The 15,540-nt window shown below is 35.0% G+C and overlaps 4 protein-coding genes across 4 annotated transcripts; 1 reads left to right on the plus strand and 3 right to left on the minus strand.

Annotated features, from left to right (window-relative positions):
• Window positions 1–402: 402 nt before the first annotated feature.
• LOC149384572 (purple acid phosphatase 17-like) lies at window positions 403–2,099 on the minus strand. Its single transcript, XM_089628771.1, has 7 exons — window positions 1,862–2,099; window positions 1,632–1,788; window positions 1,451–1,558; window positions 1,225–1,355; window positions 1,012–1,140; window positions 844–911; window positions 403–748 (listed from the first exon to the last, which is right to left on the minus strand). The coding sequence occupies exons 1-7, from the start codon at window positions 2,051–2,053 to the stop codon at window positions 535–537; spliced, it is 999 nt and encodes a 332-aa protein (XP_089484897.1). The 5' UTR covers window positions 2,054–2,099; the 3' UTR covers window positions 403–534.
• Window positions 2,100–4,049: 1,950 nt separating this feature from the next.
• LOC149384573 (purple acid phosphatase 3-like) lies at window positions 4,050–7,197 on the plus strand. Its single transcript, XM_089628284.1, has 7 exons — window positions 4,050–4,440; window positions 5,657–5,813; window positions 6,116–6,223; window positions 6,316–6,443; window positions 6,535–6,663; window positions 6,754–6,821; window positions 6,919–7,197. Exons 1-7 carry the CDS (start codon window positions 4,252–4,254, stop codon window positions 7,133–7,135), a joined length of 996 nt encoding a protein of 331 aa, XP_089484410.1. The 5' UTR covers window positions 4,050–4,251; the 3' UTR covers window positions 7,136–7,197.
• A 700-nt stretch (window positions 7,198–7,897) lies between these two features.
• On the minus strand, window positions 7,898–9,947 carry LOC149384574 (UV-B-induced protein At3g17800, chloroplastic-like). Its single transcript, XM_089628283.1, has 4 exons — window positions 9,800–9,947; window positions 9,563–9,711; window positions 9,046–9,335; window positions 7,898–8,955 (listed from the first exon to the last, which is right to left on the minus strand). The coding sequence occupies exons 2-4, from the start codon at window positions 9,701–9,703 to the stop codon at window positions 8,190–8,192; spliced, it is 1,197 nt and encodes a 398-aa protein (XP_089484409.1). The 5' UTR covers window positions 9,704–9,711; window positions 9,800–9,947; the 3' UTR covers window positions 7,898–8,189.
• Window positions 9,948–12,149: 2,202 nt separating this feature from the next.
• On the minus strand, window positions 12,150–15,176 carry LOC149384575 (uncharacterized). Its single transcript, XM_089629654.1, has 4 exons — window positions 14,894–15,176; window positions 14,735–14,817; window positions 12,572–12,627; window positions 12,150–12,431 (listed from the first exon to the last, which is right to left on the minus strand). Exons 1-4 carry the CDS (start codon window positions 15,063–15,065, stop codon window positions 12,353–12,355), a joined length of 390 nt encoding a protein of 129 aa, XP_089485780.1. The 5' UTR covers window positions 15,066–15,176; the 3' UTR covers window positions 12,150–12,352.
• Window positions 15,177–15,540: the final 364 nt, after the last annotated feature.

A 15,540-nucleotide genomic window follows, 5' to 3' on the forward strand; every position in this document is an offset into this window, starting at 1 on the left:
ATAATGTTAGATCTATTGTTATGGAATTTTTAAAATTGTAAACAGGTTATTAAGTTCGTAAATATACTTTTACGTTGTTCAAGTATTAAATTTAAGTTAAAAAATATTGGTAGATTAAAAATAAATAAATGAATAAAAGAACAAAATTTCTATATATAGTAATAGTTTAAGAATCTTTCTACTAAATACATTAAATTGGGAAAACACTGTGCCTGTAAATAGTCTTCCAAAATATAGTTGATGTACTATTTGAAGTCCATAATCAAACATAGAGTGAGGCTTAAAGCCCAAATTGATTTATTGTTTACTAGCATACCTATATAACCTTGAATACTAATTATTATTATTATAGCCCGTTTCGTATTGAAAGAAACAAAATAGAAAAGTTGCAACAAAATTGGATTCCCCAACAAAAAAATTATGCTTGAACGTCCCTTATCATGCTCCACAAATTCTCTAAATTAAATATTAATTAAAATACAAAATATAATAATGTATAGTTACAAACAAGAGAGAAAAAAAAAAAAAAAAATCCTAGATGGCTGGATGAAGGAGCTTGGACTTGTTCCATCTATGTAAGATGTTGCCATCGACGTCGTAAAACGCAATCTCTGCGTTTGTCGTTGTCAATTTTACTGACATGAACCCTTGTCCGTCGTAAAAAAAATTCACCCCTGCTCCGTTTAAACCTTTTACGTCTCCACGCCATGCCTTTGACCCCGCCCCACTAGTAAAAAACTCAATGGGGCTGAAAATCCACAAAGTAAAAAAGTTCATATCATTGTTAATTAATTTAGTCATAAAAACAAAACCCAGTAATTTTTGAAATTTTCTAATTTTTACCTTCTTGTGGCACTTATATGTTCTAGACAATGGTCATGTCCGTTCATGTAGAAATCGACATTGTTGGCCTGTTGAAATTGAGCAAGATAAAATTAGAGGACCATCTTTATTTTAGTAAAATAAAATAGAGATTACTAAAAAGCTTTGATCTTCAGGGGAAAAATATACCTCAAGAATTGGAAGAAGCTTGTCGTTGAGTTCCTTCGTGTCACCATGATGCCCAACACTTCTGATGGGATGGTGACCAACCACAATCTTCCACGTGGCAGACGATTCCCTCAACCCCGATTCGACATCCTATCGCAGATTTTCGAGATTATTATAGTACTACTACTACATTACTAAATTAAAATAAAAAAGAAAAAGAAAAAGAAAAGTCACCTCCAATATGGTGGAGATATAAGGCTTGCGCGACGAAATGCCTCGCCAATCGTAAGTATGATCTTCCGTTGCAGAGAAATACATGTCAACGAACGGTGTTGTGTCTACGAAGAAAAACTCTGCCACCACCTCTGCACAAATAATTACATATTTTAATTCATTGATGATACGACAAGATTCACTAGCAGTACTAGGTAGAGAAGTTGGGAAAAAAAAAAAAACTGACCGGCGTCGACCACAAAAGATCTCAAGCACGTCCATCGGCTATCGATTTCTTTAAGCCAAGGGCTGAGTTGGGCCTCGGCGTCCCCTCTGTAATCATGATTTCCCAAAACTGGCCAACAACTTCCAAAATTAGACCCAAAAAAAAAAAAACAACACGACGTTAAAAAGATATTGACACTTACCACTGTACCAAGGCCTTTGAAGGCTCTTTGCGGTGTAGATTTTTGTGAACGATTCTTCAAATGCCGTGTCGTGCTCGCTCATCAAACCGTCGTCGTAGAAATTGTCACCGGTTGATACTACGAAGTTGATTCCTAGTTCTTCTCCAACATTTCCCATCTTCACATGATAAAACGACACACTGAAGCAAAAAACGACACTAATGGATTATGGAGGGATTAAGCAGACAGACCTGAGAAGCGACTCTGGACTGGTTAAAGCCGCCTCGGCGTCCCCAATCTCCGATCACAAGGAAGCTCAACGACCCATCGGTTTTGGCCGGCTCGTAGAACTTTTGAAGCTCGGCAGATATGAACGACAATCTTCCCACGAAAACGACGACCAGGAAGAAAAGAACAGAAGTGGACGCCTTATTAACGTTCATGGCTTTCAAAATAAGAAAACAAAGGTAGAAAGAGATTGTGAAGAATTGTACATTAGGCGTTTTGGCTTATATAATAATGGTGATTATGAAACAAAAAAAAAAAGGAAAAGAAAGTTTGTTCCGTTACGACTACTAATGATTCCTCTGTTTCTTTCACGTTTTTGGTAGCGTGGTTTTGGCTTGTCAAGGCTCAACACTGACCTATTAATTTATCATAAAAGGTGCTTCATTTCATTGGTTAAGAGAGAATATGATAATAGTAATCCTGTTCCACTATAATTTTATATTTGTTTACGGCCAAGTTTGTGGTCAGGAAAAATGGATAGATAAGGAAGTTTTACTAAAAAACATTCCACGTATGGCAATTAGTTTTAGAAGTATTCAGAAGTGCGCAACGTGTTTCAGTGGCAGTGGCCTGGAGGTAGTGATTATAAATTCATTTAGAACTGCATTAAATATCTGATAGAAAAAATTAATTTTTATCTGCCCAAATATGCGAATATTCTTCGGTATACTTTTTCTCAGAGAGATTTTCCCACTTTTGCAGAATATTCGTCGAATCAATGGCACATAATTAGGAATATGCCGGGGTTCACACTTCCCACATCCAAAAGTGGTAAAGATAAAAAAGGAGAGAAATAAAAAAAAAAAAAACAGATTGGCTACATACACGTGGCATATTTTACTTGGGATGAAATTTTGTAAGGAATAAGGATTCATTTACCTTTGCCCTTTAATTGAGCAAACGTCACACGCAGTCTACATCTCGTAATTATCTAATCAATTATAAATTTAATTTTAAAGAATTATTCAATTGTTACATTTATTTTGATAAATTAATCATTTATCAAAATTAACGTATAAAAATATTAAAGACAATAATGTAAAATGATATTTGATTACTGAGACTTCGTCACCAAATGTAGTTAGATTTTAAACATAAAACATTGGCTAGTTTGCAAAGACAACGTGTTAAATAGTTTAATCAGTGAGATTTTTCAAAAAAGAAATAAAGACATTTAATTCACATGTATTGCAATCCTATAGCTTATTTTTTATTAAAAAAAAATCAGCTGATTAAAAAATAAAACCAAGGATAACATCAATATAGATTTTTTGGTTTAATTTTCGAGTAAACCAAATTGGCTAATTACTATAATTCTTGAAACATTATCTATTTAGTTATTCATACGCTTCACGTGCGCGGCTTAGTTTGTCTAATTATTTTATGCTCATTCAAAAAATGGGGACCGTAAAACCTTCCATATACTAAATATGAAATGATAAACAACCTTATTATATATAAAACTGTAAACATCATAAAAAACTAAATGAAATTATAAACAGTGTAAAAAACTGTTAACATCGTGGAAAATAAGCCAATATGGAAGGTTTAATCATATACGATATGGAAAAATTGTAGACAGTTGCAATCAAGACTAGTAACTTTTGGTCGACTTTTTGAAAGGAAGAGACGTAAACCATTCACTTACGAGTTACGGCATCTCTTAGCTTCTATGTTTTACAAGTATTTAATTAATTAAAGGGACCTAATTTGTTTTGTGTATTGTTGCAGAGTCGACATTGGCCATCAAATTAATAGATGCCGAAATTATAAAAAAATCGTGAGCAAGATCCGACTCTCGATCGGCCGTAGGATAAATGAGATCCCAAACAACATAATTAGCTCATTTGAGTTTTAACGTATACCAATGGTACCAAATGATTTACGTATAATTGTTTTCATGTCTCCACCGATTCCTTTACCTTACAATGTACTCTAAACATATCAAATTGATCTCCTAAAACTAATAAATAGCCTAAATACCCAACGGGGTGTATTTTTGTGTTCATGCTAAAATCAGATGAGGAAATTTCTCGGAAATTGCTTTGAAAGCAACTCTAAAGGGACGTCCCATCATTGCTATGTCGTTTGTCTCTTATAAGCCCATTCTCACTTATTTTAGAATTCTCTCTTATTATATGTCACGCTGTACTACTTATTATGGGCCTGAAATAATAATATTTGCATTATTTTCAGCCAACCAAGCAAATGCCATGCAAAATCAGTTGAGCTTGTATTGTAGCTAATGAGAGAAACTCTGCTAAAAAGTAAAACCACTCAAATTCAGTCCATGCATGAACACACACATATATAGATAACTCTCTCGTCAACAATATTTTGTAACAAATTAGCTATGGCTAGATCATCGAGACTCATGGTAGTGATGACGTGTCTTTCGTTAACGTGCTTTCTATCTGAATCTGCGGAGCTTCCTCGTGTTTTAGTTGAGCACTCAGTCAAAGACGACAAGTCGTTGAGCTTCCTTGTCGTCGGAGATTGGGGAAGAGGAGGAGCTTTTAATCAATCCCAAGTCGCTCACCAGGTTGTTATCATTATCACAAAATACTTCCTATATAATATGATCATCAAATATTTATATAAAAAGGAAAAGAGTTGTTGTAGACATGGTTGGTTTGGATGTTTAGTTGGAGTAATCTTCAATGTTGAATTTAATATCAAAATTGGTTTTTTGTGCTTTAATTTATGTCCTGTACTGATTGGGATTTTATTTTTCCTTGAATAGATTACAAATGACATTGTTGATATATATCATACCAACGGTACCATATGTTTCCGCAAACAGACTGCCATCTGAATTTTGTGAATAGAACGTTACTATATCACCTAGGTTACATTAAGCTAGCTATTAGAGTACGAACGTACTCATAGGTTGTATTATATATAAGCATCCAATAAGTGATCATTGTCATAAATATTTTAATTTCCACCGGTTTCTTAAAGGAATAGATATGTGGAGCTATTTTCTCAGTGTATAAATTTATCATCTCTCAAACTTTTTACTATTATATTTTCTTGTATCGTCAAGCAAGACAAGACCTTATCATCACAATGAATTTTTTAATATATAATTTATATTATTTACATTTTTAAGATCCAAAATAAGATTTTGATTCTGATTTTTTATATATAGTTAACGTCTAATCCTAAACTTTAAAATAAAAAATACCGCTAGACACTCATTTTTTATGTTCATTCCAATAATAGTAATACTGACCTTATCATCACAATGAATTTTTTAATATATAATTTATGTTCATTCCAATAATACAAGACCTTATCATCACAATGAATTTTTTAATATATAATTTATGTTCATTCCAATATTACAATCCTTGTTCTAATAATTGCAACGGTTATAAACAATAAAAAAAAAATGCAACGATAAAGTTAAAAAAAAATACATAAGAATTCAAAACATTAAAGAATATAAGTGTCTGCAGTTTGATAAATTGTGGATAGTCGGTATTTTACAGGATTATAAGCCTTTTGTATTTGTGAAATAAGTTTCAAAAAATAAATCGGTATACCTTGAAATTTCTTTATATCTATACTAAGGTATGCCTTTAAATTTCTTTATATCTGAAGACACTCAAGTATTTTCTTCGGAGTTACAGAAATTTAAGTTTAACTATGTTTTTCCAGTTAGCACCTCATAATATTTTATTTCTTGGAATGTAATAATTTAATGAGATCTTGCACTTACACCTTATGATATATTATTTACTGCAATGACGTAGATGGGGGTAGTTGGAGAGGCTCTAGACATAGACTTTATCGTCTCCACTGGAGACAATTTTTACGACGATGGATTAAAGAGCGTAAATGACCCGCAATTTGAAAATTCGTTTACTAAAATCTACACTGCCAATAGCCTCCAAAAGCAATGGTTCAGTGGTAAGTAACACAAATCAGCTCTATGTTATTTTTATCTTTAATGTTATTTTTTTCCTGAATTGATTTTTTCAATACATACCAAACATTTTTTGTGAAGTCTTGATATGAGAAACTTGATAAGGCTGGAGAATAAAGTCTTAATAATATGTTTTGATTTAAAAATATAACTAGTGAATTCAGCTGAGTTAAATTACATTCTTGGATCTTTTAAATTATAATTTGACACGTCTCTACAAATTTAATTAACGCATGCATGCATTATATCCTAAGTCTAACTAATATCACTTTATTTGGATTTTCAGTTTTGGGAAACCATGATTATAGAGGAAATGTTTTGGCACAATTGAGCCCCTTTTTCCGGATAATTGATAGCAGATGGCTGTGCCTAAGATCTTTTGTTGTCAATACAGGTAAAACAGACTAATACATATAAACTAGAATTATTTTGGTTGAAAGCCTAAGATTTGTTCTAATACGATTATACGGGCATGGTAATCCCCAGAAATCGTAGATTTATTCTTCGTGGACACTACGCCATTCAGCGACAAGTATTTTCTAAGGCCAAAGAACCATCGCTACGACTGGAGAGGGGTACTTCCGAGAAAGCAGTATATTTCAAATCTCTTGAAGGTATATATATAATGGATTGTAATCCCAAAAATATGACATACACCTATAATTATTAGGAAACATTTATTATTCTTATTACTATTCGATTTAGGATCTCGACTCTGCTCTGAAAAATTCGGTTGCAACCTGGAAATTCGTCGTTGGACATCACACTATTAAAAGCGCAGGGCATCACGGTGACACTATGGAGTTAGTAGAACATCTTTTACCAATCCTTGAGGTACATAAACAGTTACCTTTTTTTTTTTTTTACTTCTTGAATTGTTACAACATTGGACTTTTATCAAATTCAAATGTCTTATTTAATCAGGAGAACAATGTTGATCTCTACCTAAATGGACATGACCACTGCTTGCAACACATAAGCAGCGACCGGAGGTATTATTTATTTTAAGAGGGAAAAAAATACAAAATCTAACTAACTGAGGTCTTTTTTTTTTTTTTTCTTCAATTGTTTGAATTACTGTGGAGACAGCCCATTACAGTTCTTGACTAGTGGTGGTGGTTCAAAGGCGTGGAAAGGTGATTTCAGTGCAAAGACGAACCAAAAGGAAGTAAAATTCTATTATGATGGTCAAGGCTTTATTTCTGTCCAACTCACACAAACCAATGTCATCGTTGCATTTCACGACATTTATGGAAGAGTCTTGCATAACTTGAATTTGTCGAAAGAACTATATTCTGCCACTTAGAAGGTTTCGTATCAATGATTTCAATGAAAGAGACTCTGCTTCAAATATGGAAAAGAAAAGAATCTCTCTCTCTCTCTCTCTCTCTCTCTCTCTCTCTATATATATATATATATACATATATATATATATTATATAAATATATATATACCAACAACATAAAATATAAGAGGAGTAAAAGGCAAAATGCCATGATCTCTAATGAGTCTTCGGAATCACAACGGATTGTTTTCCATGGGTCGCGAGAGGACCATTGCAAAGAGGGGTTAGACCTGAAATGCCGCAATCTCAAAGACACCTTAGGATAGACGATCAAGATGAGGGTATTGGTCGCTGGTCTTGGACGTCTCTTTCATCGTCACCTAAATGAGACAAGTGAATCTTCACCTTTACCAAAATTCTCTCTTTTATCCCTTCAAAGTGTGATGATTTAGGGTGTATTTATAGGACCTCGGAGGCTTGGGAGTTGTTTAGGACATGCGGATAGGATTACTTTTTCTTATACTTCAAGTCATAACGTTTAGAAGAATAATTTCAACCAAGTGCTGCAATAAATGGTTTTCTACAATCATGCTTTCGTACAATAAAATATTATTCAACCATTGATATGTCAACCTTCTTGATCAATTGGAATTTAATGTATCAATGGTTCGAGGGAAGAATCATTTCTCAGCCTTGACAAACCAAATTCAATCCATCCAATACAGAAGCAATTCCACTTATAATCAATGAGGACTAGACTAAACAGGTTAAAGCACACCGATGATGGCAAGCTTTTCATACAGTGTTTGTATCATAATTATAACAACAATAATGAGAGAGTGAGAGAGAGACCCAGTAATATTATCCCAAAAGGGATTTGTATCAAAGGTGTTTGGAGAGTTTTGCACTCGCCGTTACACACCAAGAGGAAAACAGACAGACTCAACACAAAACTAAAAATCAATAGCTAAATTCATCTGTATTTACATTACCCAATGAGTAGCAGCAGAATAGGAATGTACACTACTCGGCAACTATCTCACATAACTAGTGGTTATACACAGAAGAAACATTGTCAGTTGAGCACGAAATGGTACCTCGCGTCGACGTAGCTCTCGACGTCCCACAGAAAAGAGCCGAAGGTGACAGCCTCGAGAACGAGCCTCTTGAGGGCGCCGAAGCTGATCTTGATGGAATCTTCCTTGGCGGAATCGTGGGGAGTCACGACGACCTCGGGTCTCCCGAACAAGGCCTCGGTGTGCTTTTCTATGATCCCGACGGCCTCTTTGGACCTTATGGTGGCGTATCTCTGGAGGGTCTCTGGGTCGAAAGACATGACGTACGTCCTCAGCCGCGACGCCTTTATGCCATTGCCGAACCCGGCGTCGCTGATTCCCCCGGCCCACGTCGAAACCTCCGGGCCGGGCGCGGGGCTAGACTCGGCTTCTTCTTCTTCTTCTTCTTCTTCTCCTGCGGGCCCGCCTGAGAGGACCTTCATGGCCTTCTCGAGCTGGAATCTCTGGTCGACCCTTCTGAGGAAGTAGCCGTACATGACGGAGGCAGCGTACACCTGCCCCACTCTGAGCTTGCTGATCTGAGCCACCGTGGTGGAGTCGGTGAGGCGGTTCCCCAGGACGAGGGAAAGGTGGTTCTGGATCATCTCCAGGGACTCGCGCGAGTGAACCTGCTTCAGCTTCTCGTCTTGGGCCGGCCACGACTCGCACGCCGCGATCGACGGCACCAGAGACACCTTTGCATCCATGAATTTCTCAACCACCAACGCATACAGAATCTCTTCCACCGTCTTTTTCCTTTCGTTAGCCTTCACCTCAGCAATTCTCCTGTACAGTATAGTGTAACAAGATGAGAAAATGGCATCCGAATCGAAAACACGATCGTAATGGCAAAAGAGACAAAAAAAAAAAAGAGACCTGTATAAAACCATGTCGGTGGCCGCGGGAGATGGTTCGTGGGCGTCGCGGTCTGTTTGAAGCTGCTCGAGTTGTTGCTCGACCGCGGCCGGCACCAGGTGAGGATGGCTTGCCAATATTTGGGACAAAAACTGCCCGATCGGTGACTCCATCTGCAGCGGAGCGATCCGGTGATCGGAATTTGAATCTCCAGATTCCGACGAAGATGCTCTCACCACTACAGCCCTCCGATTGCCCAGCCCAGCTCGCTTGTGCCCCGCCCTCTTCACTTTACCTATCCAAGTTTGGTGCTAAAATAAAACCGGTCAACGAAGCCGGTCACACAAGAAAAGATGGAAGATTTCCATAACTACATACTACTTGAGAAACTAAATGTTCAACCACAATTACAGAGAATCGAGTTAAATCTTTGGGGGATAATCAAAAGGATTTATTTAATTGGACCGCTTACAATTATGCACAGCAAGTTTAATTCAGAATTTTAGATATACTTATATAGAGATAAATATGTACGTACCTTGATTGAGGAGCCGAAATTGGTACGAAAACTCATAAACCCGGGTCCATTAGCATTTAAATTAACTGATCTGGAGGCGGAATTCAAAACTCGGCAGTTTCCGAACGGCGATTGTGCAAGTGACGCCATTGTTGCTTCCATTCGCAGCTCTGTCAAACCCAAAAGAAAAAGTTGAACGATTTAAAGTCGAATGCATATACAAACGATCGAGAAACAAGATATATCGAGCTGTTGTACCTCGGAAGAGATAAAACGGAATCGTAAAGATGGTAAAACCCTAAGAGAGAGAGAGAGAGAGAGAGAGAGAGAGAGACGTTGTTGTGTTTGGTGGATGTGGCAGAGAAAGAGAAGAGCACAAAAATATTTCTGTATGGGCGTTATTTGCATATTTTGTGATATAAATTTTATTTATAATGTTTTTTTTTACGGTATTAATTATATGGCCAGGCCATCCCATCCCATCCTCAACCCTAACTCTATCTTACATTTTCTACCACTTTATGAACAATTTTCTCAAACTTAATATTTTAAAATTAGGGTAACTAAATCAATAACCCAATAATTAACTTATTTTTTAAAAATAGTTCACGTTTCATTTTATGAAAAAAATAGTCCAGAACTATATTAATTAGCTGATAAAATTAATTTAATTTATTTTGAAAAATAATCTTTCAGGCCGAAGTAAATTTATTAACCTAATTAGTTTAATTAATTTACATGAAACCTTAAAAAGAGACAAGTACTTGCAAAATAATTATCAAATATGTTAATAATTTTATCAATATTTATACATCACATAATCCTCTTTGGCACGGGTCACGATCACGAACGATCCACTCACATTGTGACACGTGGCAGCACAGTGCCACATGTCACAATGTAAGTGGATCGTTCGGTGGTCGTAACCCGTGCCGAATAGCAATGCTCATAATAATATGTTAACTCTCAATTAAATATGATTAAAAATATTTACTTTAAGATATCGGTAGTAAATAAGTTATTACTTTAAGAAAATTATTACAATTTTTCCCGCAGAGTTGGACTTTATACTTTGCCTGTTTGACTTTTTTTTTCTCTTTATCTCACTATGAAAATATTTTTGATCCATTATGCTTTATGTGACGCGGCTAATTCTGAATGGAGCTATATTTTGTGGCCTTTATTTATTTTTTTGTGTGGCCTTTGTTAGTTCTTTGTCTTGAACCCTCTTTTCCTCCACTAGTCTAATTTGGTTTCTTATTTTTCGTTTCCTCGGTGTTCTTGTACACTTAATATTTAATATCTCGTGTTTTTTGTGATTATAGTTTGGGAAATGTGGAGATCTGGAACCCACAAACTAGTCTTAGGGTGGAAAGCACCCCCTAGACATGGACTTTTTATTTATTACCAATAATTCTAGAGGTTCCTGAGAAACAAATAGGGTATACGTGGCAAAAGAATTCGTTATCAATAAATATTTTTCCAACAAAAAACAGGGTATATTGTTACTCGATACTTCTAAGTTCTAAACATAAGTAAAATAATCTGCAATCATTTACTTAGAAAGGAAAGCTCAATGACAACGATAAGTAAAATAATTAGTTTGGAAGGTTTGTTGGATTGAAATTCAGTTCTATATAATTCGAAAGATGTGTAGGGAACAAGGTTCAAAGTGAGAGAGTCGGAGCTTGGAAGTTGTCGTGGTCGAAGTGAGAGAGAGGAAGAGCTATGAGGAAGAGAGAGAAACGAAAGAAAAGAAAAGAGAAAAGTGATTGAGTGGGATATTTTTTGGTTTAAAAATAAATTATAAAAAAAAATTGAGCTGGCCTTATTTGTGATTTAAATATATATATATATATATATATACAAAGTAGGAAAGAGCAAGTTTTTTTTGTCTTCCAATGGGCAATTTCTATTTTATGATTACATTGATCATATTGAATTTTTCATCTCCAGAGTTCATATGCAAGTAATATCTTAAAAAAATATATATATTTGAAATATATTCTGTAAGAATAATGCGCTGCAAATAAAATTTTTATAGCTTATTTAAGTAAAGCAACACCACTTGCTCTATAAAAGAAAAAGAAAAAGAAAAAGTTGGGTTTGGCTTGCATTGTTTTGAGTTCAAAGTTCAGCATTCTACCCAACAAAGCGGATACTTCGGATCCCGCTTGGACAAAACGAAAGATATTGTCAATAAATAGAAGTACGTCTTGTTCATTAACATCGCTAGTTAGGGCAGTTAAACCAACTCTCATAAAGTTCAATAAGAAAGAATATAGACAGCAAAAAAAAAAAAAAAAAAAGAGAGGAGATTGAGGGCTTTTGGTTGAATAAATAAAAATAAAATATTTTTACCAAAAATAATTGGTTAAAATTAACCATATCAGAATATCGTGTTAGTTTTAATTCAGAAAAATTCCGTTTAACAAAAGTTGATCAGGATTTTGTGATTAATTTAATGAAAAAGAACCATTGCTTACAATGTCCGACTGTATCTTAAAACATTTTCATTTAAAGTAAATATAGATTTGGACGTGGAAACGAAACGAAAGCAAGCCGGCTTCCAGGTCTGTTGACAAAATCATCCAATCATCTTCCATAATGACAAGAAAAGAACACCGCATAAATTACCATGTAAAATCTTACATATGATTGATTGTACATAAACTTCATAATCAAAAGTGACTCAGAGAAACACAGAAACAAGGGTATAAGTTATAAAACTTGTTATAAAAGTTGGATCTCCAGACAGAAAATAAGCATCTAAATCTTACAAAATATTATTGCCGGCTACTGAGAAAAACTCTACTGATCCTTGTAGCGTTTCTCCACTTCTTCCAGATTCTGGACGTCCTTGTGGAATTTGCAGATGCGATAAATGCACCTGCCATTATAAATTGTTTTGATTTACATTTAAGATCAAATAATAGGAACGGTGAAGATGGTTGTTTTTATATATGAAAATTAAAGGCAAAATGTAACCATAAGGTATTCAAGGAGCCTCAAGTTTCTGGGATTACGTACCAGTAGAGAATGACTGCAGCGCAACAAAGAATCACATTCCTTTGAGCTTTGTAGATCTGAAGAGAAAAAAAGAAAAAATTCCAGTGAAATCCACAGCTTAGAACTCCTATATCATGATAAGAGGCAGAAATCCAGAAGTAAGATTTTTAATATCTGCATTTAATCAGCCATCTGTAGACAGATTTCATGATTAAAATGCAGAAGAGTAAGGTTCTATCCAGCGGTTTTACTACTTTTCAGTAAGGGAATGCAATGGGAGAGGAAATTAGGAGATACGGATAAAGGAATAAGAATCATGATATCTAATTGAAGAAATGATTGTGCAGATAACTGAGAAGATTTACTATATGATTCGTTTTCATACTTGACATAGATTAAAAAAATGTGATTTACTATAACCGTAGATTATAGGGTTGAGGTTACTCGAGAAACTGTGTCTCTGCTAATTCAACTGATCATATGGGCAATATAACACATCCTTTCCTAGTCTTCTAAGAGAACACATAGTCGGTAGGAAATATCAAATGCTCATTTTTCGAAAGGTAAGTCAGTACACCCATTAAGAATGATCATTTACATGTGGTTGGCTTTACAAGGAACAGAAACATAAAGATAAACAGTACTTAGTCATATTCACAAGGTTGACTGACCCATCAAGGAATTATAGCTTCCTCAAAACGTTCATGTTCATTTAAATATTGTATGATTCATAAAAGAAAACAAAGTAGAAATAAGATAACTAGTTTTCCCAAGTAATAAATCAAGATTTACAAGATGAGATATCTATCATCCATACAAAAAGTCGAGAAAAGTTGAGACGAGTCCAAAAAACGGAACTAGAAAAGGAAATTCGAAGAAGAAAGGAATATATAAATGATAGAATTGGAGAGAACATTTTTCAAGATCATAACTTTTCTTCTTGTAGTTATATGGACCCAGAAAAATATTGACTGCATACTTTTATAATAAATGAAAGTATATAAGCAAATGTGAGCGAAGTAAAAGATAGAAGTAAAATAGGAAAAGAAGGAAAAACTAAAAGACTAAATCAGTAAAGTATCTTTGTCACCCCAAGAAACAAGGAAAGGATTCAACTTTGTCAGACAGAAGAAATTTGGCATAAATAGAACCCTAATATGGAACAAGTCATGCGCTATCAAGTTAGTAAGAAAAGGTTGAAACAGCAAAGTATGCAGAGAAATGAATACAAGATTTCGAGAGAGCAAAGTTGCTGCCACAAGTATGACTAGTGTAGAGAATGATCATCTTCTGTACAAGATTTCGGGCAGAAAAATAACCCATATAACAAACACGTTGGTGTCAGTGCCAAATCTAATTACTACATCTCCACTATAAATTATCTGTATCTATTATCTAGAGAGTCCTAGTATACAAGAATTCCCCAAGTAATACCAACTTTTCTCCAGCAAACTCTCCACACACATGGATTTTGCATAAAGAAACAAACGAGTCCCCAAGAAACCCTCAAATCTCATAAAATGTATTAAAAGATGACAGCGCCGTTTCATTTGGTACACTATTTGCACCATCCTTATCATACTAACGATCACCGAAAAGATCAACATGGAATCAAACATCATCAAAGTACTATAGCTACCCCCCAAAAAACATCATCTATATTTCTACGATTATCTTACAAGCATTTATTCTGTAACATCAAATGTGGTGTCTTTTGATCTACAGATACAAGCAATGCCCTGAATCCAACAAATTACGCCCAACCTTATGTATTAGAATTTAGAAACCAAATTACCATACCTAAGGAACAAAAGCAATGCTAAATGCAACATCTGGAGCTAGAATTTTCTTTCCTAATCCGTGTATCAAACACTTCCATATTTCTTCCAGTTACTCAACCCATAATAACTTTCAACAATATTAAGCCAGTTTAAAACCACCAAGTAAAAAACAACACAATCTGATAAACACGTTCATCTAAAAACAACACCCAGTGTTTTCATCGCTATTTTCACTTAATCATCTTCCAAAACGTCTTCATTCCCATTGTGCTTTATTAATTCGGGTTACACAATTCGCACTAGATGTTGGCATAGAAATATGCTAAAACTCACATGCTATCAATTATTAGTGTGAAATAAAAAAAGAAGTGAAATTACAGAAGAGGCAGAAAGAAGAACTGACCGATTTCTCAGAGCGGTCTCTCTCAGCAGCCGTACAGATCTCAGAGCTACAGGTCAATCGGTGTTCGCTCTTCCAATAGATATCTAGAGCCGAGTAAATCAAGAAATGGTCAGTAAAAAGTGAAATCTGTTAGATCCAAGGGAGGCAAAGAGAGCAGACCGAGGAGCTGAAAAGCAGCGAAGGGAACGATGAAGAGAGATGGCTGAAGAATAAGAGAGACGAGAGAGACGAAGCGGTGTCTGATGGGCTTCGGCCACGGCACGGTCAACAGAAGAGCCATCGCCGCCTCCGCCGCAACGACGTAAGTCAGGATCATCCATTGCAACGCCATTTTCGATGAGAGGGACTGATTCTTGGCTTAATCGCGAAGCTAATTAACAGACTTTTATTTTTATTTTATGGAGTTTCTGTGTGTGACTATGTAAACACCTATACTCCTAGACACGATTTTGTTCCTAATTAATTACGTAAACATCCCTGCCTTTTTCTTATTCTGCGGTCCCCATGCTATTTTTTATTTTTATTTTTTTAAAAAATGGTACAAAATAACTATTTGAAACTTATTGGTTAGCAAAATAGTCAAAGTTTCAACTTTTCAGCAAAATATCTAAATTTGTATTTTCCAAATTTTTTTGACAACCAAGATTAAAATTTTTGACGATTATTATAAGCGATTTATCACATTTAAAAAAAAATGAATCTTGGGATCAAATTTTTTTTTTTAAACCAGATTGTTGTACGTTTTGGTTATTTCACTAAATTAAGATAAACTTTGACTATTTTACAAATTCATAACTTTAAATTAA

This window comes from Urtica dioica, chromosome 10 (genome assembly GCF_054948205.1).
Source record: "Urtica dioica subsp. dioica isolate 48M chromosome 10, U.dioica_male_clone48M_v1_H2, whole genome shotgun sequence".
Lineage (NCBI taxonomy): Eukaryota > Viridiplantae > Streptophyta > Magnoliopsida > Rosales > Urticaceae > Urtica > Urtica dioica.